The 21,269-nt window shown below is 39.8% G+C and overlaps 1 protein-coding gene across 2 annotated transcripts in view; it reads right to left on the bottom strand.

Moving 5' to 3' along the window:
- Positions 1–2,835: 2,835 nt before the first annotated feature.
- Positions 2,836–21,269, bottom strand: part of LOC126272371 (tRNA selenocysteine 1-associated protein 1) — a 54,462-nt gene continuing 36,028 nt past the window's right edge. For both annotated transcript variants that reach the window (XM_049975179.1, XM_049975180.1), the window contains exons 5-6: positions 15,171–15,439; positions 2,836–3,310 (exon numbers count right to left, since the gene is read on the bottom strand). In XM_049975179.1, coding sequence (XP_049831136.1) covers positions 3,189–3,310; positions 15,171–15,439 — 391 coding nt within the window. In that variant the 3' untranslated portion in view covers positions 2,836–3,188. The remainder of the gene's footprint in view (positions 3,311–15,170; positions 15,440–21,269) is intronic.

The following is a 21,269-nucleotide window of genomic DNA, read 5'->3' as shown; positions in this document are numbered from 1 at the left end:
ACCCTCCGTAAAGTATTGCCAGCACCATGACGTTCGCTTTCGAGTGTCCATTTTGATTTGAATAACAACTTTACTCAAATGAAACCTGAGACATACTAGTTATGAGCACAGCGAGCGTGTTTGTCTAGGGGCGGCACTCAATTCATGAAACAACAGCGGCACGGCGTATGTTGTCGCAGCCAACTGGCGCACAGCGGCACACGCCGCCGAGCCATTTCTCGTGAGCTTCTCGAGAATTGCTTGAGAACTATAGGCTCGAGAAATTCTCGGTGCACTCGAGTCGCCGCGCCTCGCCATCCCATCACTGCTTCAGAACCTCTTTCTGCACCTTTTCATCAACTGAAAATCTAATTCCATTTGTGTGCCTTCAGGGAGTTGAAAGTGATAATCTGAATGTGGTAATGATAATTAAATGGACTTGGTAGATTAATCTGCCACGAATAAAGAGTATGATGGGCAAACATCTATAAGGCGAACTACAAATGTAGTGGTGTGGACTTATTGGGAAAGTAGGTCTCACGGGGAGCGCCGCAAGGGTAAGTCCCTGCAGGTGCACTATCCTATGTGCCCTTGGTGGCTCAGATGGATAGTGTGTCTGGCATGTAAGCAGGAGATCCCGGGTTCGAGTCCCAGTCGGGCCACACATTTTCAACATGTCCCCAATGATGTACATCAACGCCTGCAGCTAGGGTGTCCATTTAATTTTCATTTCATTTCTAGCAAAGCTGCATGCTCATCTACGGCAACTGTTCTTTAGGGAACAGATACTACCGTCAAATATAGTGAATGTGCTAAGGTATGAGAATGAGTCCAAGAGCACATTGGTAGCTAAGACTGCGGGAGGACTGGTGTTGTCCTGCAACAAGCACTGTCAGGATTCCCCTCCTTTTGAGCTACTCTAAGGCCCAACAATATTGTTGTGCACTATTTCCCCCTGAAACAGAAATTCGACCTAAATGATGTATTTTCAGTCCCATGATTTTGTTTCTTTTTTTGCCCAACACTGTGGTTTTGAATTTTTAGCAAATGGGGAATTGCTGTGGTGCCAAAGTGATGGCACTCTTTCTGCCTCAGGCTGGTTATTTACCACCCACGTTTCATCTACAAATGCAACAGAGATCAGAAAATTCTCACCTTCCCATTTAAGTCACTCAAAAAACTCGCAGATACTACTGACCTGATTTTTCTTGTGCTGCTCTGGTAGCTGTTTTGCGGCCCATCTTGCACAGAGTATCTAGTATGTCAGCATTTCTGTGAGTGTCTCATATAAGAGAGCTCTGCAGAGTTGTGGAAACATTGCAGAAATTTCATCCACTATTGATCAGTGGTCTTCACTAAAAGTTTCGTCAATTTTTGGCACCAACTGATCAGTCAAAATAGAAGGTCTTCCACTCATCTGTTTTTTCATGAACTTTTTTTTACGCCTCCACTAAACTCGCTACACCACATAAACCGTTATCATTTACGACAAAATTTTGGTAGGTGTTATTCCTTCCGTGAGTAGCAAGTGGTTCATAGCATGCAGCACACACTTGGTGGGGGGTTTTTACCACCTTTTATACAACTGGATGCTGCAACGTGAGTTTATGTACAGCTGTGTTCCTGCAATGTTCACTCTTGATCAGACAATCCCACTTTACCACTCAATGTCACCAACCCTCAAAAAACAAAAAAGCCACAGCCCACTACGGTCACAGTGCACTTACTTTCTGAACATGCCTCATATAAACTTTCTTGTTTGAATTTCATTAATTCTCAGCACAAATGTATTGTGTGTCCTGCAATAGAGCACCAGATGCAATGTTCTGTTCTTTAGAAAAGTACATATGTTTGTTCAGAGTAAGAGTGGTGTTATCTACAACTCTGAACGTTTATGCCTGTAAAATATATTTCTGGGTGCTCTTCTTTTGACTGCATCACCACAGCCAATGAGTCCTGCGCTGAAAATTTCTACTAAATAATAGAAAGAAATTCTTCTTAAAAAGTTATGCAACTTTTATTAATGTTAGTTGATGCGAAGGAACACCGCAGTGATCATTCAATACAATGTTATATGAACTGTATCTGACATTTGAATGAACATAACAATTTGCAGATAACTCATCATCCTCTGTTCACTGTTGAGGTAATCTGCATTGTCAAGCCACACTTCTTACTCAGTGGCATGCCCTAATTTTTGTAGCCATAGCATCAAAGGACAGATAAACTCTGTGCCCAGCAATTTGTGGTTGTACTACAATTTGCCGTCCTACCTTGAAGATGTGCAATCCCATGCATATCAGGTCACATGCAAAAATACTGGCAAAACCTCCCGCCCACATTTGCCAAGGTTCTTCTGATTACACTGAAGTAGTTTCACTGGGAAACCGTTACACATCCTCCATACGGTCCCTATTGCACCCCATGCTATTTCCATACTTTTGCAGCCTTGAAGAAAGACATCTGTGTGCCTTGATTTGCTTCCGATGAAGAAATACACATCTGATTACAACCATGGTTCCATTGGCAACCACAAACATTTTCCCAGGGAGGCATTGAACGCCTTGTCTCACAGTGGAATAAATGAACAAACAGCTATGGTAATTACTTTTGAAACAATTTACAGTTCACTTACCTTTTTCTGTTTGTTTCCTTTTCATTTCACCCCTTCGATAAAACTTGATGGGAGGGGATGTAGCAAACAGTACAGAATGAACTACATGCCCAGGACTCCAGTTGCCTACTAGGTACTTCCACCCCCCCCCCCCCCCCCCCCACACACACACACACTATGTATCACTTCAATAACTACAACTGGCCACCCAGAAAAAAATCAATGCTCTGTACACAATGAAAAAAATGGAAACAAATGTGTGTTTAGTTTGAGAGAGACGACAATTAATAGATCTCTGTTCATTTTAATGTTCAACGGACCAACATAAGAGAAAAAAATGTAATTGTTATCACTCTAGTGCTTTTATGTCCAATTTCATGTCTGTGTGTGGAAGAAGAGTTTGTATGTACATAAATAACTTCTTGTGTTTTACTTGATTTTTTTTTTTTAATTTTTCTTACAAAATATTTAACAGGATGGTGACATTTGTATCACCTGACCCTATTTATTATTGGATTTTATAAAAAAGAAACATGTGAAAAATTGCTACAATGAGGAATGAAATATTTTACAACTGTACACACTTTCTTCATTTTTAGCAGCATTCCAATCCTTCCACAGGTAACCATTTTGAGCTTTCTAGGGCATCCCAGAGACAGTAATCTCGTTCTGTTACTTCTCTGTTCAGCTTCTCAACATCTATCTGCTGATTATGTTCTATAAAAAAGAAACAAATAACATCTTATGAAATACAACTAGAAAGAGAATAATCATTTAGACAATAAAAATCACCCCATATGGTACATGTTGCCAAAGTAATCAAAAATTCAGTTCAACAAGAATAGCAATTATTGAGTCAACATATAGTGGCAAAATAACTTAAACGGTGTTACAAAAATATTCTATTACTGAGAAACAACATGTATGTTTCATTCTAACACTAAATTTTTATAACGTACTGTGACAAAAACAGCATTACACACCATCTATTTGCAAATCACTAAATTCCACTGTTTGTTTACCTCTAATCCTGCACAACTGAGTCTCCATTGATAGGCATGCATGACGTTTGCTCATAATTCCAGAATCATCCCACTAACAAACCTCCTCTTGCTCCTCCTCCTCCGGGTGAAAGAAGCTAAGCTCTTTATTCAAAAGCTAGAAAGTGTCAGTTTTTAATTTTATTTTCTCCACAGTCCATTGGCCCTAGTCAAATACAATACTACCACACAATCTTATGCTTTAGGAATGGAGTTCCTGTGATACCTTCAAATCCAAGTAAAGGGACAATATGCTGACCACAGACAGATCACTATTTGCTGAGCAGAGGGGACATTGGACAACTTAGAGGTATTTAAAAAAGGATTTACACTTAGAACAGATTTACCAGTTAAAAATACACTTTTCCCAGGCAAAAGTTCATTTTTTCCATGTTAAGTAACAATAGACTTCCCCTCGGAGCTCTAAAACTTATCAATTCTTTTAATGGTGAATGTTTTATACACCAGCTCAGAACTTCCCAGCACTTTAGGAAATTGAATCCACATTTTTTTTAAGGTCTTTGACATGTGGCAACGTGTACACTGCATATTTTCCTATTACGAAAGTATAAATACAAATTCTGTCAAATAGGGTACAGTGGCTCTGAAAGCAAGATTGCAATGCGCTTTTGTCAGGTAATCATAGCCATGTCACATGACCTCACCAGCCAACAACAGAAGATATTCAGAGCATAGGGCACATGATATAGTCAGCCAAGCACAATCACTGTTAAGTAGTATGAACATACAAACTGGAAAAGTTAATGGTTCAGTTTGATACATGTACAGTATACTGTAGCTACAAGAAAAGCTAAGCTTTCACACATAATAATGGTCATCAAAAAAAATTTCCTGTCCCCCCCCCCCCCCCCCCCCCGAAGGTGCGGTTAAGCAGGATCCTAAGAGCACAGCTTAAATTGCAGCAGCTGAAAATTACTGACAAGTACGATTATAAACTCACTGCTGTGCACTGAACATTTTGTGGGTTACCTGGCTGAATATAAGTTATGTTCTGTCGAGCACTTGGACTTCTCCGTAGAAAAAACCAATTACATGTGATTTTTGCTCAAAACCTCACCTCACCCCTTTGTTTGCTTCTTCTTCTTCTTCTTCTTCTTCTTCTTCTTCTTCTTTTTTTTTTTTTTTTTTTTTTTTTTACAATGCTACAACTAATGTCATATGCACCCTTGTCAGAACCTCAGAACACTAACATGAAAAAGGAGTCAAAAGCAACTACACATTAAGAGCAATCAATGAAAGGAAAGACAGCTAAAAACAAGGACTTCCTCTTGGAGAAAGGTCCACAAAATATGCCGTAAAGACAATGGAGGTCCTAAACTAAAGATTAAATGTCCTTTACCATATTGCTATGACAGATGAAACACTGTCAATAGCCTGCGCATCGTTCAGTAAATCAGACAATAACCCACATGGCAAATATACAGTAAAACATGGCTGAAAAAAGGGCATTCGGTCAGGAAACAGCGAACCGTCGAAGATTTACGACAATGAGCACAATGTGGTGAGGGAGACCACGTAACAAACGACAATGGCGAAAACGATAGTGCCCAATATGTAACCTAACTAAAATGGTCTCCTCGCGGCGAAAGGGCTGAGAGAAGGTTGGCCACGCAGCTCAAAGACATTTAATTCCCAGGAGCTTATTCCCATGAAAGGAAGAGCAGTGGTGATGCCAAAGTGACACCATCTGCTGACAGACGGCAACAAGGAGATCATTGGAAGGAATGGAAGAAATAGTGGGCTGAGGTAGGAGGACTGCAGCCTTGGCAGCAGTTCATCCGAGAGCCATCAGGGTACACAAAGGTACTATCGCAAAGTTCTGTGCAAAGGTGGAGAAACTTACACCAATAGATAGAATCTGGAGTAGTGTCCTTAGGAAGTGAATGAAGTCCGAAGTGAGCATGAGCCACCATATGAAGCCAAAGTGATAAAGTGTTCACACCCCCTGGGAACGTGGCAGGCAGCGTGAAGTTAAGCTGCAACAGCAATAGCCAAAAGCGAACTCCAGGGGTAACAAAGAAGAGAGACGTGCCCCGTACTGGTGGGCAAAGGAGTCATCATAGGAGGAGGCATTGGACAGCTGGCCACACATGGCGAAAAAATGGCATGTGTATCTGCTAAGGAGACCATATGACAACAGTAGTTCAGCAGGTATTGTATACAGACACTCATCCAGCCTAGTGTAAAAGGCACTAGTGTCCGAATGGATGGCACGATGGTATACTGTATTTAGATGGTGTAAGATAGATGGATGTGCAGATGCATAAACTAAACACTCATAGTCTAGTTTCGAACGGACAAGGGATCAGCACAAATGAAGGAAGGTGTTCTGTCCACTCCCCAGGAAGTACGAATAAGAGCAAACAGGACATTAAGGGATCAAATACAGCAGGCGGCCAGATAAGAAGTGGGAGGAGTGAGAAAATTTCCTTTCAAGCATAAGCCCCAGGAATTTCGTAGTTTCAGGGAAAGGAAGAGCAACAGGCCCAAGATGTAAACTTGGTGGAAAAACCCATTGCACCACCAGAAATGCATACAAACAGTTTTATCAGTGGAAAAACAAAAGCTATTGTCATTGCTCCATAAGTAAAGGTGATCGAGGCATCACTGAAGACACTGCTCAAGGAGACATGTCTGTGGAGAACTACAATTGACAGCAAAATCATGAACAAAAAGGGAGCCAGAGATGCCCTGCACGAGACAGGCCACTGCAGGGTTAACGGCGATAGCAAAGAGAATGATGCTCAGGACAGAACCCTGAAGCACACTGTTTTCCTGGATAAAGGTGTCCAACAAGACAGAACCCACATGTACATTCAAATCTCAGTCTTTTAAAAACTCCTGAAGAAAATGGGGCAGGCAGCCTTGGAAGCTCCACATGTAAAGAGTATGGAGGATACCAGTCCTCCAGCAGACGTTGTAGGTTTTCTCCAGATCAAAAAACACAGCCACAGTCTAGTATTTCCGTAGAAAATTGTTCATGACACAGATTGACAAAGTGATGAGATTGTCAACTGCAGAACAGCGCACACGAATATCTACACTGTGCAGTGGTTAGTAAACTGTGAGACTCAAGCCACCATACCAGCCAGGCATGAATCCTACGTTCAATCACCTTGCAAATACAGCTGGTGAGAGAATTGGGGCAGTAGTTAGAAGGAAGTTGTTTGTCCTTACTGGGCTTAGCTATGGGAATGACAATGGCTTCATGCCAGCATCTGGGAAATGGGTCATCTGCCTAGATGTGATTGTACGTATGAGGGAGGAAGTGCTTGCCCACAAGAGAAAGGTGCTGCAACTTCTGAAAGTAAATATTGACCAACCCTGGGGCGGAAATCACGATGAAGTGAGAGCATGACCTAGCTCCTGCACAGGAAAGGCAGCATTGTAGCATTCATGATTCCGAGAGCCTCCTGCATTCATTTCCTTGAAATCTCCGCAAAATAGCAGCCTAAGGAGTCGGTGGTAGGAACAATGATATCAGCAGCTACGGTCAGGCTGGAAATTGGGGAATGGACCTTGGAGCCAGAGTGTCACTGGAGGTTGGCCCACACGACAGAATAGGGAGCAGCACTGTTAAAAGAACTAGAGAACTTTTTTGCTACCCCCAAGAATGCAACAACACTGAGCACACAACCATTTGTAACGAATACTGTTCACCATTTTAGGATGATGGTTAAATATGCGGAGAGCATATGTATGCAAAAATCGAACTGCGGATTCCATCAGTTCACCAAGTGACCCAATACTGTGCACTAAAGGTGAACTGCGAGGAAAGGAACATTCTGCGGCAGTACGATCAATGTTTGTAAGATATTCTACCTGGTCATCACAACTGGGGAAATGTTGTTCATCAAAGGTCACCAGGAAGGAGCAAAGCCTGCAGTGCTAATTGGTTTACATGTAGATGGGGTAGGAGTCAGCAAATGGATAGTTGTTCGATTATGTGTCAACAGACCACTCGAGACGATGGGCAAGTTGGGCAGTGCAGAATGAGATGTCCAAATGGGTACAGGTGTGTTTGGAGTCTTGACAGGAATGTTGGTGCTCCAGTGTTAAGACAGATGAGGTTGAGTTGATTGAGATGGACAAAACAGGGCACTTCTCTGACACAAAGAGGACAGTGCGCATTAAAGTCACCAAGCAGTAAAAAGGGGGAGGGAGTTTCCCAATAAGCTGAATGAAGTCCACCCTGGTGATATCGAATGACGGAGGTATGTAGACGGTAAAAAGAGAAAATCTGAAGTGAGGAAGGAAAATGAGGACTGTAACAGCTTGCAGCTAGGTGTTCAGTGAGATAGTCTGACTATGAATGACATCCCGGACAAGCGCATGACTCCCACATGAGATGGAATGCCATCTTCTGGGGAAAGGTCAAAGCAGACAAGAAAGAAATGTGAGAAATCAAAACAGTCACGAGGATGCAATGTTGTTTCCTGGACGCACAAAACTAGCAGACGCTGCAATTCCAAGTGCAGCTCTAATTCCTCCTTGATGGATCTAATCCCATGAATGTTTCATTAGAGAAGATTCCCGATGGGGAAAGGAGTGGAGAGAAAAAATGAAGGGTTGTCACATCAGTGGCAGCCAAATGTCAGCCTTCAAAGAGTTACTGCTACAGGGCACAGAGGCTGAAGGATCCCTGCTCCATGATTTACAGAGACAACGGCATTCTCACTGGGTCAGCCAGCAGATTAAAGGGTGGAGAAAAGGTTGGTGGTACGCACCGGCAAAATGGAGATCGGCCGGTGAGGGTATCACGTGGTGCCACCGTGAAGACGACCTCCAAGTCAATGAAGGACTCCTTTCCTTTGAGCCTTTGTGGTTGGCAGATGAAGACTCAGGTGTTTGTTGGCTGGAAAGGCGTAAAAAATCTTCGTGGGAGTATTCCTTCTGCCCTTTCCAAACTCTGGTTGCGTAGCAGGTGATTTTGTCGCCGAAGGCGAAAATTTGGTGGCTTGTTGCATAACTGGAGGAGGAGGAGATGGAGATGCTACCATGACACTGGGCAATTTTATAACAGTGGTGCTAAATTTGAGGTCGTAAGTCTGTGTGGCCATGTCCTTCGTGCAGTGAGGTATAGCAAGAACAATACTGTAAGTGCCACATGGTAAAATGCAGGGCTTCCGACTAACCAATTTGCACACGACAGGGTAAGGTACTTTTTCTTTCACTCAGATCTCCCAAACAGCCCGCTAATCAAAATAAAGGGGACATTCTCAGGATGAAGCTGCATGACCGCCATTGCAATTGATACAATTGGGAGAAGGAGGCAGGCAATCACCCTTGTGAGCATCCCTACCACAAATAACACATATGGCCAGGTTTCTATAGGACATTTGAGTAACACTGACATTGGCAGTAGCAAATCACATTCGGAATGTACGGTCGGACCATGATGACTCCATAGCCACCGGCTCTGATCTTTGATGGAGGCACTACTCTATCCGACATGAGAAAGCGTGCGTGTAGGCACGAAGGATGCATCAAACTTTTTTATCACCTGATGGACTGCAATGACCCCTCTAACCAGAGAAGTAAGTTTGGATTTCTCCCAAGGTCAGGCCATCGAGCAGTCTATTGTAAATAACATGAAGAATTCAGCAATCAATGGACCTGACACAAACAGGATAGCCATGGAGGAGTGAAGCTACAGGCTTTGCTTGAGAATCACAATTAAGTCTCCAGAAGCAAAGTGTCATTGCATAAATGAGAGCAGGATTTCACAGTGCCAGCAACTGCATCAAAACCTTTCTGAATACCATGAGGAACTGAGGTGTAGCTGGGAGAGTCTTGGAATCTTTAACCTCATTCCATTTACGTTTAGTAAGACTGAGTTGGTGACTGGCCCATTGCAAGAAAATTCCCTATGATTGCCAGCGTCTGTGATGGAGAGCTCCTTCCAACTGCCCCCCCCCCCCCCCCCCGCCTCAGAGGGGATCTCTTTCGCTTTAGGCGATTGTTCACACCTCATGTCACACCTCCCAAACTCCTGACAGAGGGACTAACTGGCAATTTTGGAAAATAACAGCTCAGGCAATCACCCCTCCATAGGCTTGGCCTGTACCAGGTGTACATGTGAAACCTACCAGTCAACCAAGGGTTGGGAATTACACGATACCCAGGCACCTTTTACATGTCAGATGCATGGGCCAGCCTTCAAGAGCATGCAGGGAGGAAGGAGAAACAAAGAAGAACCTCAAACTCTGCAGCAGAGGAAGGGTAGGAGATGGAGAATGAAGAAAGAAAGAAAGAAAGAAAGAAAGAAAGAAACGGTACTGGGATTATTCTGACATCTGGCTACAGAAAATTAAGAACACATTCCTAAAAAAATGCCGGACATGTTCCCCATGGGAAGAGAAAAAGGATAGCTGGACGATAGACACGCAGCATAGCAGGGAAAAGGTGCTGCAAATGCTGGGGCCCAAGCACAAACACACCAAAGACTTCTGAAGGATAATTATACTTATTGCCATCTTTTATGCACAATTTGTTATCTATGAAAGAACTAAAATAAATATGAGGTTGGGTCAAATGAAAACCTTAAATTTGTAATAACAAATCGAAATTTTGCACCATTATCCTGTAAATTGGTAAGAGTGCTACAAACAGTGTGCAGAATGACCTGTAGGTGGCAGCATAGTGCAGATGCACACATACCGTCACAGTATCAGTATAAAGATGGCCGTCCCACTTGTGACTTGCACCAGGGAAGAACAGCGTTCTGTTATTCGGTTTTTGCATAGTGAAGGGGTGAAACCTATAGAAATTCATCAATGAATGAAGGTTCAGTACAGTGATGCATGTTTGTCACAGCAGCAAGTCTACGAATGGAGTAAGAAGTTCACAAATGGTGTAACTTCAGTGGAAGATGCTCCTCATCTAGGTCAGGCATGAGTTGTGATTCCACAGAACATTGCAGCAGTTGAAGCCATAGTGAAGCAAAACCGCCGAGTGACACTGAATGACACTGCAGCGATTTCCATATGTTTGGACCACTCAAAGACACAATGGGAGGAAAGAAGTTATATTCTGATGAAGAGGTATGCCACGCAGTATACGAGTGGTTGTGCGGACTACCAAAAGAATTTTTTTCTAAAGGAATTTATGCACTTTGTAAGCATTGACCACGGGGGAGATTATGTTGAAAAGTGATACAGCTTTGTACCACTTCTGCACAGTAAATTATATTTAAAAAAGTATTTAACATTTTCATTTGACTCACCCTTATATGAAAAACTAACACTAAAGCTTGGTCTTTCTTCGCTTGTGTTGTTCCTTAATATATGTCAAACACAAGTGTGCCAGTAAAATTTTAAATAATGGGTTAAATGGCTGGTTCTGGACCTGAAATTTTTCTAAGTGGGTGGTCTTCAAACTATAAAAGTTTTGAATGAGAATCAAACACTCCATGATTTACAAAATTTATCACACACTCTCATACTTAACATAATTCATCTTACGTAAAAGGAAATTTAGTCTGAAAGTTGCACTTCTCAAACCACCATTCATAATATTTTCATGAGACTTGCTAGAAATATAAACTATTATGATGTCACACTCATCAAAAGCAGTTTGTTGGTGGGAAGTATTGAATAGTTTTTGTTCTAAAGCCTTTGGCACATTCTGCTGTCTGCAGACATCTGTGTGTGCACTGTACTTTTCTTGTAAATAAGGCCTTTTCTTTGCAACTTATGTTTCATTCTGGTGTTATTTTCTTGTTTATATTATACTGCTTATTCTGCAGCAGTGGACTAAAGTATAATACTTCGTTAGAGTACGAGATCCTACTAGTCAATATTACAGAACTTTACTAAAACAATGGAAAATTACCAAAATTCTAAAAACATCCCAGTTATTTCCTAGATGAAAAAATTCCCATGTTTTTCCCAGATTTCCTGGGGCGTATACTCCCTGTCTTACAAACAGTGGGGCAGGGGGGAGATTGGGGGGGGGGGGGGGGGGTGGAATGCAGTAATTCACATACTGTAGGACAGCTGTTTGAAAAAGAGGAGGAGAAGCTCTACTGCCTCCCTCACACTTTAATATTTTAATCTTCCTATTTACTCACGCACAAAAGGGCCATTCCATGCTAATTTCATATAACATTCCTGCATCACCATCCGGGATTTTCATGAAATTTTGTGTGAAAATTTGCACAAATTCCCAATGAATATCGGTACAAGTTTACTCTTGCCAATTTAATACTTGCATAAATATAGTCATTTGTCTGATCCCATAACATAGCTATCAACAGTGCGCCTGTGAGTTTTTGGCAATTTTGAGACATATCTCCAGTAATATTTTTTTTGAAAGAAACATAACTACCTCATCTAGTACAGCTTTTTGTCTTTTGTGCTCCCTACAGAATAATAATAATAATAATAATAATAATAATAATAATAATAATAATAAAAGATTTCATGAGAAATTTCTATATGGATAATTTAAAACAACGTTGGTCAAAAAACTAATTGCTTGAGAGAGAGAGAGAGAGAGAGAGAGAGAGAGAGAGAGAGAGAGAGAGAGAAGCAATGTTTAGCTTTATGTATCTCCAGAAGTAATTGCAGGATACAGCTGAAACTTGGCACATAACAACTTTCCAACACAAGGTCTTAGAATATAAAATTTCCTTCTCCCGCTGCTTTCCAATAGTTTACAAATTGAGGACAAAGTTGATGGTTTTTCTAAAAAGAAAATGCTAAAATTGCTATTTTTGGCCTAGAAAACAAATCTTCTGCACTCTCTTCTTAAACCATTTTCATTAGAAAGACCATGTTCTAAACCACCTATAGAACTATATTTGGTTTTGCAATGGGTGCATTTAAGGCCCTAGAAAGGTGACAAATTGGAGGTGCATTGGAAATGGGCCTATGTTCCACAGGTACTCAAATTAAATCTGACATCTTTTATTATGTTCTACAACTGCTTGGTATTCTCTGTAGAGGATTATATCAAAGTCCTATTGATTAGGAAATGAGTTTGAGTCAGAAAAAACTGCAAATAAGGAAAACTTACCCGGTTTGGGAACCTGTGGCTGCTTTGGCACAGCTATCGGGTGTGGCCCCTATGGCTTTGGGTATGCAAGTTTTCTCATTTTAAAATGAACCAGCGGTGTTTCAGCCACCATGCACCATACCAAATTATTTGTACATCTTTTATGTCTACACATTAATCACAAATTACTCTAGCACAAAATATGCTATTCCTTAAACCCGAGTTAAGCTACATCTATAGCATTACACAATACTAATACATCTCTATTACATGAATCCACTCCAAAAAATATGAGGATGATTGGCGTGTACTTCATGAAAATTTACACAATGTGGCAGTGGTGCAAAACCTGCTGGCTATTTATATGATGTGCACTACAGTTGTTATGCAACAGTTGACTACCATTATCTCCACAGCCTTTTCAATACACAGTTAAATTGTGGAGTTTATAACCATTTGGACTCTGTAGCTATGGCAGAAAAACAAACCAAAATATGTCATGATAATTTGTGACAAGAGACGTCCCCTTTTTTAAGTTTTTCGAGCTATTTGGACTTTATCTTATTGCCTAGTCATTAAGACTGTTGACTGATTTCCCTAGAGAGTACCAACCAATAACAGAACATAATAAAAGATGTAAAATTTAATTTGAGTACCCATGGAACACTGGCCCATTTTCAATGCACTTCCACCTTGTCGTTTCTAGGGCCTTATATGCTCCCACTGCAAAACCAAATACAGTTTTTTAAATGGTTTATAACAAGGTCTTTCTAATGAAAAGAGTTAAAGAGGTTGCAGACTATTCTTTCCTGTAAAACTGGGCCAAAAGTAGCCATTTTTGGCATTTTATTGGTAAGCTGCAGGAGAAGACCTTGTATTGATAAGTTGTTATTTGTTAAGTTTCAAATGTATGTCACAATTACTTCCGGAGATATAAAAAGCTAATCTTCGCATTTCTTTTTTTTATTATTATTAAAGCTAAATTTGTTTCAAATTACCCATAGGCAACTCTCTCAGAAAACTTTTTTTTTTATTATTTTCCTTAAGCAGGCCCATTTTCAATGCACTTCCACCTTGTCGTTTCTAGGGCCTTATATGCTCCCATTGCAAAACCAAATACAGTTTTTTAAATGGTTTATAACAAGGTCTTTCTAATGAAAAGAGTTAAAGAGGTTGCAGACTATTCTTTCCTGTAAAACTGGGCCAAAAGTAGCCATTTTTGGCATTTTATTGGTAAGCTGCAGGAGAAGACCTTGTATTGATAAGTTGTTATTTGTTAAGTTTCAAATGTATGTCACAATTACTTCCGGAGATATAAAAAGCTAATCTTCGCATTTCTTTTTTTTATTATTATTAAAGCTAAATTTGTTTCAAATTACCCACAGGCAACTCTCTCAGAAAACTTTTTTTTTTAATTATTTTCCTTAAGCAGGCGCAAAAAGTTGTACAAGATGTCCTAGTTCAATTTGTTTCAAGAAAATATTGCTGTGATATTATGTCTCGAAGTTGCCAAAAACATGCTTGCACTGTTGATAGCTGTGCTCTGGGGTCAAACAAAGTGCAACTGTTCATACAAAATTTCATCAAAATCTGTGATGGTCATGTGGGAATCTCTAGACCACTTGGCATGGAATGACCCATTAGAATATTTATGCTAAACAAACACAAGCTCTCTACTACCTTCACAATCTCCCCAAATATAGTTTCACATTTCTTCTCTCATTACCAGCTTACCATCACTGCCATGACAAATTTAAAATTCTTTCAGTGTGAGAAATGAAAATTGCTTGTATTAGAAATCTGAAGAAAATCGTGGCTGCATGTGAGAAAGATATGATAAAATAGGTTAGGAACTTTAGATCCCAATGATGTTGCTGGGGGGGGGGGGGGGGGGCACAAATAGCTGACTTTTTTCTCCCCACAAATACATATCCATTTTTCAGAGAGAAATTTTCACTAATGACAAGTTGCTATCTTGGAACACTTTTCTATCACCACTTTAAAGAACTTCACCATATAGGCATAAAAAGTGGTGTAATATGCCTGGCATTTTTTTGTTTAAAAAAAGTGTGCCTCTTACACAGTAAGAAAGACATCATAGTGTCTTGAATGAAAGCTAAATCCAGTTAAGCAAACACATCTGTTAACGTCTGTTATCATATGCAAATTATCTAGTCACAATTAATCTACTGAATGCATAATCCAAATGTAGAGCATGTTCGGCAAATCTATAAAAGGACTGGAATATGGAGCAAGTGCACAGAGAAATAATAATATTAACATTGAAGCCATATGTACACTATTAACTTTAGAAATGATTATAGCAGCACTATGTGAATGGAAAACACTGCATATTATTTTAAAATGAGCCAAAATTAAAAGATAATTGTCTAATTTATAAAACTGTAAAAGCTAAAAGAACTATCATATTATAACCACACACCTGAAACAGTCGTTATCAACTAAACAAACTGGTTATAGCACTTCATTTTGTGCTACTAGATCTCCAGTCTACCTACCAATAAGCTCAAGGTCATCCTCATGGTTTGTAGTATCTTCCACTACCGGTGCACTGGAGTACGCACTCATACTCTGATAGTAATCATGGGAGGCTTGCGCATGTGCTGATGCAGTAGCTGCTGGATCAGTACTTGTGTCGTAATATCCTTGCCATGCAGAATAATTCTGCCAATATGATGGGTCATAGTACTGACTGTAATCTGAACTGGAGCTGTAACCCCCACTTGTTGCTGCTGTAGTAGTTGTCGTGAAGGTACTGGCGTCAGTGCTAAGGAGAAATGTGAGAAACAAATAGTAAGTTACCTGACTTGAGTACACATATTAAATTTCTTGATATGAAGAACCGCCAAGCAGCCATCAATTATAAAAGCACTGAAATAAAAAAGTTTGTTACCAACACTGAAAAGGAATGTATTCACCAGGGCAAAAAATTCGGTGTTGAAATATGAGGCTCATTCCAATCGTATCACGTGTTGATTCCAGACATCTCTCATTCATCAATCAATGGGACAGTACTAATTGGGGTAAAAAAGGGTCTTTGGTGTGATGTCATAAGCAAGTGACTGCGTGTGAGATAGCTCTCTAAGTTTTTATATATTTTTACGTTTCAGATACATATTTTAATGGTTTTTCTGATAATATTTACTATATAAGTAACATATTTGTGGTTTCTTCGTTCGCCTCTGCCTTTCTTGTGTTGTGACGTGATATTTGTGAGTGTTTCGTATCAAGCAACGTAACCTCTTAGCTGTGTTTACATTCCGCACTGACCAGTTGCAGCTGTAGCGGCGCATCGAAAGCTAAGTACTGATTAATTGTTTGTGTATAGTGGTTTATTTAGGAACTTTAGTAGTCTTCAACCGGTGTTTTTTTCTGGTGAAATAATTTCAGAAGAACCTTTTGGGAACTGTTTTCAGCTTCGTTACTGTGTCATTAGACGTTTGATTCTCTTTCTGTATTAGTCATTTGTTATATTCCCATTTGTTGTTTATTAATACTGTTAATAATAGAAGTTACTTCCCTTGTAGAGTAAGTTTGTGATTATTGTAGTCAAGTTTTAACATCTTATTGTAGTAGCGGAACTTAAAAAAAGTAAAATTTTACCATGAGTGAGAAGTGTGGGCTTTGCCGTAGGTTCGTGAGTAGTGGATTGCGGTGTGAGACTTGTTCGAAGTATTTTCACTGGGGGGAATGTAGTGGGGAAGCCAGTAGGCATTCTGGTGAGATCCTCTCCTGGAACTGTAGGTTATGTAGCAAGAGTAAGTTGATAGAAGAGCAGGAGCATAAGATCTGTGCCCTTCAGATGCAGTTGCAAAATGCACAGGAGGAGCTAGATAGGATGAGGAGGGAGAAGGGGGTTGGGGAATGGGAGCTGGCTGTTGGCAAGAGATCTGCTAGGAGAAGGAGATTTTCAGATAGTTTTACTATTGGTGTTTGTCATAGATATGACCAACTGTCAGAGTCTAGTGGAGAGGAATCTCTAGTAGCTATAGATGTAGGAAGTATGCAGAAGACCTCAGTAGTTACGGTGGCTAGAACAGTTGCAAAGTTGAAGAGGAAGAAGAAGGTTCTGCTGTTAGGTAGTTCTCATGGCAGAGGTGTAGGCCAGCAGTTGCAGGAAGTTCTGGGGAGTGAGTACCAAGTCAACAGCACTGTGAAGCCTAATGCAGGTTTGGCTCAGGTGACAGTTAACATAGGGGGTATGTGGGGATTTTACTAAAGAGGATCAGGTAGTGATTGTGGGTGGGGCTGGTAATAGTGTTGATAGGGATGGGGAGTATGACACAGATGGTGACCTGGAAAAGATAGCCACTCAGACTGGCAACACGAATGTGCACTTCGTGGAACTTCACGATTGGCCTCATCTTAATACATCCGTCAGGTGTAATAACATGAGACTTGGGGGTGCACTGATGACGGAAGGCATGAGTAACATTTCAGTGGTGTCGGAATCTATCAGCAGGATGGGTTTCACTAGACATGGCCTGCACCTCAACAGGTATGGAAAGGGGAGGTTGGCAAACCTTATAGGTGACAGCATAGGTGGGGTTGGTGGGATCACTCATGGGAAAATTCCTGCAGTAGTGGGTGTTAGAGCTGTATTCTTTTTAGGTTGAAGTCAGCTGATAGGTATTCCTGCTTAAGGGAAGTCTCTCTAACAAAGGAACCACTTTTGACAAAGCTTAGGTATCCGAGTAATGAGGGAATTAGTATATTTCATCAAAATATACAAGGTATTAGAGATAAAGTTAGTGAATTGCTTACAGATGTTGACTCTGAAATTATTGGTGTATCTGAACACTTCTTAAATAAGGAGATAATTCAGAGGCTTCCTTTACCAGGATACAGGTTGGCTGGCAGCTTTTCGAGGAGCTCTTTGCGGTGTGAGGGAGTCGCCATGCATGTGCAAAACGGAATCCCATTTGAGTCAATTGATGTTTCAAAGTACTGCACTGAAAAGGTGTTTGAATGTTGTGCAGGTGTGGTTAAATTTAATGGAGCTAAACTTCTAACTGTTGTTATTTATAGATCCCCAGACTCCGATTTCACAACATTTTTGCTAAAGCTAGAGGAGGTTCTTGGTTCACTTTATAGGAAATACAAAAAGTTAGTTATATGAGGTGACTTCAATATTAATTGTATAAGTGATTGTGCGAGGAAGAGGATGCTGGTAGACCTCCTTAATTCATATAATCTTATGCAAACCGTATTCTTTCCAACGAGAGTGCAAGGGAACAGTAGAACAATCATAGGCAATATTTTTGTTCATTCCTCATTACTAGAAGGGCATTCGGTTAGCAAGAAGGTGAATGGCCTTTCAGATCATGATGCACAAATTTTAACTCTAAAAGATTTTTGTGCTGCAACACGCGTTAAATATAGTCATCAGCTGTTTAGGAAAGCTGATCCAGTTGCTGTAAAGACTTTTGTAAACCTTATCAAGGAACAAGAGTGGCAAGATGTTTATAGTGCTGATACAGTAGACGATAAATATAATGCTTTCCTCAAGACTTTTCATGTGCTCTTTGAAAGTTGCTTTCCGTTAGAACGTTCAAAACAGGGTACTAGCACAAACAGGCAGCCTGGGTGGCTGACTAGAGGGATAAGAATATCTTGTAGAACGAAGTGGCAATTATATCAATACGTTAGAAACAGTCACAATCTAAATGCAGCAGCCCATTACAAACGGTATTGTAAGGTGCTTAAAAATGTCATTAGGAAGGAAAAAAGTATGTGGTATGCAGAGAGAATAACTAAGTCTCAGGATAAAATCAAAACCATATGGTCAGTCGTAAAGGAAGCGGCTAGTCTACAGAGACAGGTCGAGGATATAGAATCAAATCGTAGTGGGAATGTCCGTGTTACTGATAAGTCGCATATGTGTACAGTAATTAATAATCACTTTCTGAATATAGCAGGTGAACTAAATAGAAACCTAGTCCCAACAGGGAATCAATAGCGCTCTTAGAAAAAAGTGTTCCGAGACGGATACCTGAAATGCTCCTCCATGATACTGATAAAGAGGGAGATTGAGTTAATAATTAAATCACTAAAGACCAAGAACTCTCATGGATATGACGGGGTATCTAGCAGAATACTGAAGTATTGTAATACGTATGTTAGCCCAGTACTTAGCCATATCTGTAACTTTTCCTTTAGGAGTGGTCGGTTTTCTGACCGATTACTCGGTAGTGAAGCCACTTTATAGAAAGGGAGACAGGGATAATGTTGACAATTATAGACCTATTTCTATGCCATCGGTGTTTGCTAAAGTTATCGAGAAGGTTGTATATACAAGGTTACTGGAGCATTTAAATTCACATAATTTGCTGTCAAATGTTCAGTTTGGTTTTAGAAATGGTTTAACAACTGAAAATGCTATAGTCTCTTTTCTCTGTGAAGATTTGGACAGATTAAATAAAAGGTTGCGAACGCTAGGAGTTTTCTTTGATTTAATGAAGGCTTTTGACTGTGTTGACCACAAAATATTACTGCAGAAGTTGGACCATTATGGAGTAAGGGGAGTAGCTTACAACTGGTTCACCTCTTACTTTAAGAACAGAAAGCAGAAGGTAATTCTCCGTAATATTGACAGTGGTAGTGATGTTCACAATTCAACAAGAACCGATATTTTGATCAGACAGAATGGGCATATTATAAGCGAGACGGAACAGTTCAAGTTCCTAGCCGTTCGGATAGATAGTAAGCTGTTGTGGAAAGCCCATGTCCAGGATCTTGTTCAGAAATTAAATGCTGCTTTATTTACCATTAGAACAGTATCTGAAATAAGTGACACTTCAACACGAAAAGTAGTCTACCTCGCATATTTTCATACGCTTATGTCGTATGGTATTATTTTTTGGGGTAATTCTTCTGGTTCAAAAAGGGTATTTTTGGCTCAAAAACGGACTGTTCGAGCTATATGTGGTGTAAGTTCAAGAACCTCTTGTCGACCCCTATTCAATAGTCTGGCAATTCTGACATTGCCCTCACAGTATATATTTTCTTTAATGTCGTTTGTTGTTTGCAATATTAGGCTATTCGCAAGAGTTTGCAGATTTCACTCAGTTAATACTAGGCAGAAATCCAATCTGCATGTGGAATGCACTTCCTTGACTCTTGTGCAGAAAGGAGTGCAGTATTCTGCTGCATCCATTTTCAATAAGCTACCACAAGAACTCAGAAATCTTAGCAGTAGCCCAAACACTTTTAAGTCTAAACTGAAGAGTTTCCTCATGGCTCACTCCTTCTATTCTGTCGAGGAGCTCTTGGAAGATCTAAAAAATTAAGCAAATTCCTGTGTTACATTGTTGATTTTCTTTATTTAAACTTACTTGTCAACTGAATATGTTTTTTATATTTCATTTTATCTGTTTCTAATATCGTGTTATAATTTCATGTATTGACTTGTTCCATGACCATGGAGACTTCTCCTTAATTTGGTCCCACGGAACAATAAATAAATAAAATAAATAAAGGTTAGTCATCAATCTCAAAACTGTTTTGAACACCACAGTGCTCTACTAGGCATGATCCTATTGGAGCTGGTGTGCCACTGCCTTCCTTCCTATCTTTGAACTGAACTGACTGACTCAGCTAGTTACAGCAAGGCCTACAGTTTAAAGCAGAGTCCAAACTATGGTGCAGCTTGACATTTTTCACATCAACAAAAATTGCCAGAGTTTCATAACCCCATCATCAGGTCTGTGCCATGAAATATGCAATATAAGACAACCTATTTAAAGACACACATTAAAAAATGCAATGGAGTTGACAAACATACCCATAAAAGTCAATACAAAGTACTCATCACCTTTTACTCCATTCCGAAATGACACCAGTACCCTAGCAGCTCAATATGGCACAAAGAAGTAAACAATGCAGCCAGTAAGTGGTACTAGTGACACATATCTATAACAACACGCAAATTGTTATATTACAATACTTATTGAAACATGTATTATTTAAATGACATACATATTAATTTTTGTTAATAAAAGAATCACACTGTACTAAGGTCACAGCTGTGACATTCCATGTTGCTTGATTTTGGCATAGTAAATGAAGATTAGCTCAGTACATAAATTTCAGCTCCATGTTTTGAAAGCACTGTTACATTGTAGATCATAATTACAAATAGCTCAATAAATACAAACTGTAAAAATACAGAACGAATGGAGCAGGAATGCTTATTACAATTAGAAGAAAACACTACAATGTAATGCTTGTAATACCAAGATCAGTCATTGCAACTAAACTGTAAAAATTGTCTTTAATTGCTGTTACAAATTCCTACCATCAAGGCCACAGCTGCCGTTCATTCAGCTGCTGGTATTAAACCTAGAAGTACAGTGCCTATATGATACTGTTCAAAATGTCAATTTCAACCAATTATTTAAAAAATGTAGTACACAAGATTAAACTGGTTTTTTTTTTCAAAAATAGAACATAACAGACAAAATTTCAACAAACCTGATGAGAACAATATTCCATACAGTGAAAATAACAAGAGATCAAAAATAAAACTTTTAAAAATGTGGAAGGGAAGAGAGAAAGGGCATTTATCACAATAAAAGAAAAAATAGAAACTTATTGTT

The sequence above is a fragment of the Schistocerca gregaria genome, chromosome 5, assembly GCF_023897955.1.
Source record: "Schistocerca gregaria isolate iqSchGreg1 chromosome 5, iqSchGreg1.2, whole genome shotgun sequence".
NCBI classification, from domain to species: Eukaryota; Metazoa; Arthropoda; class Insecta; order Orthoptera; family Acrididae; genus Schistocerca; species Schistocerca gregaria.
The sequence above is the reverse complement of the archived record's forward strand: the minus strand, read 5'-3'. Positions and strand labels throughout refer to the sequence as shown.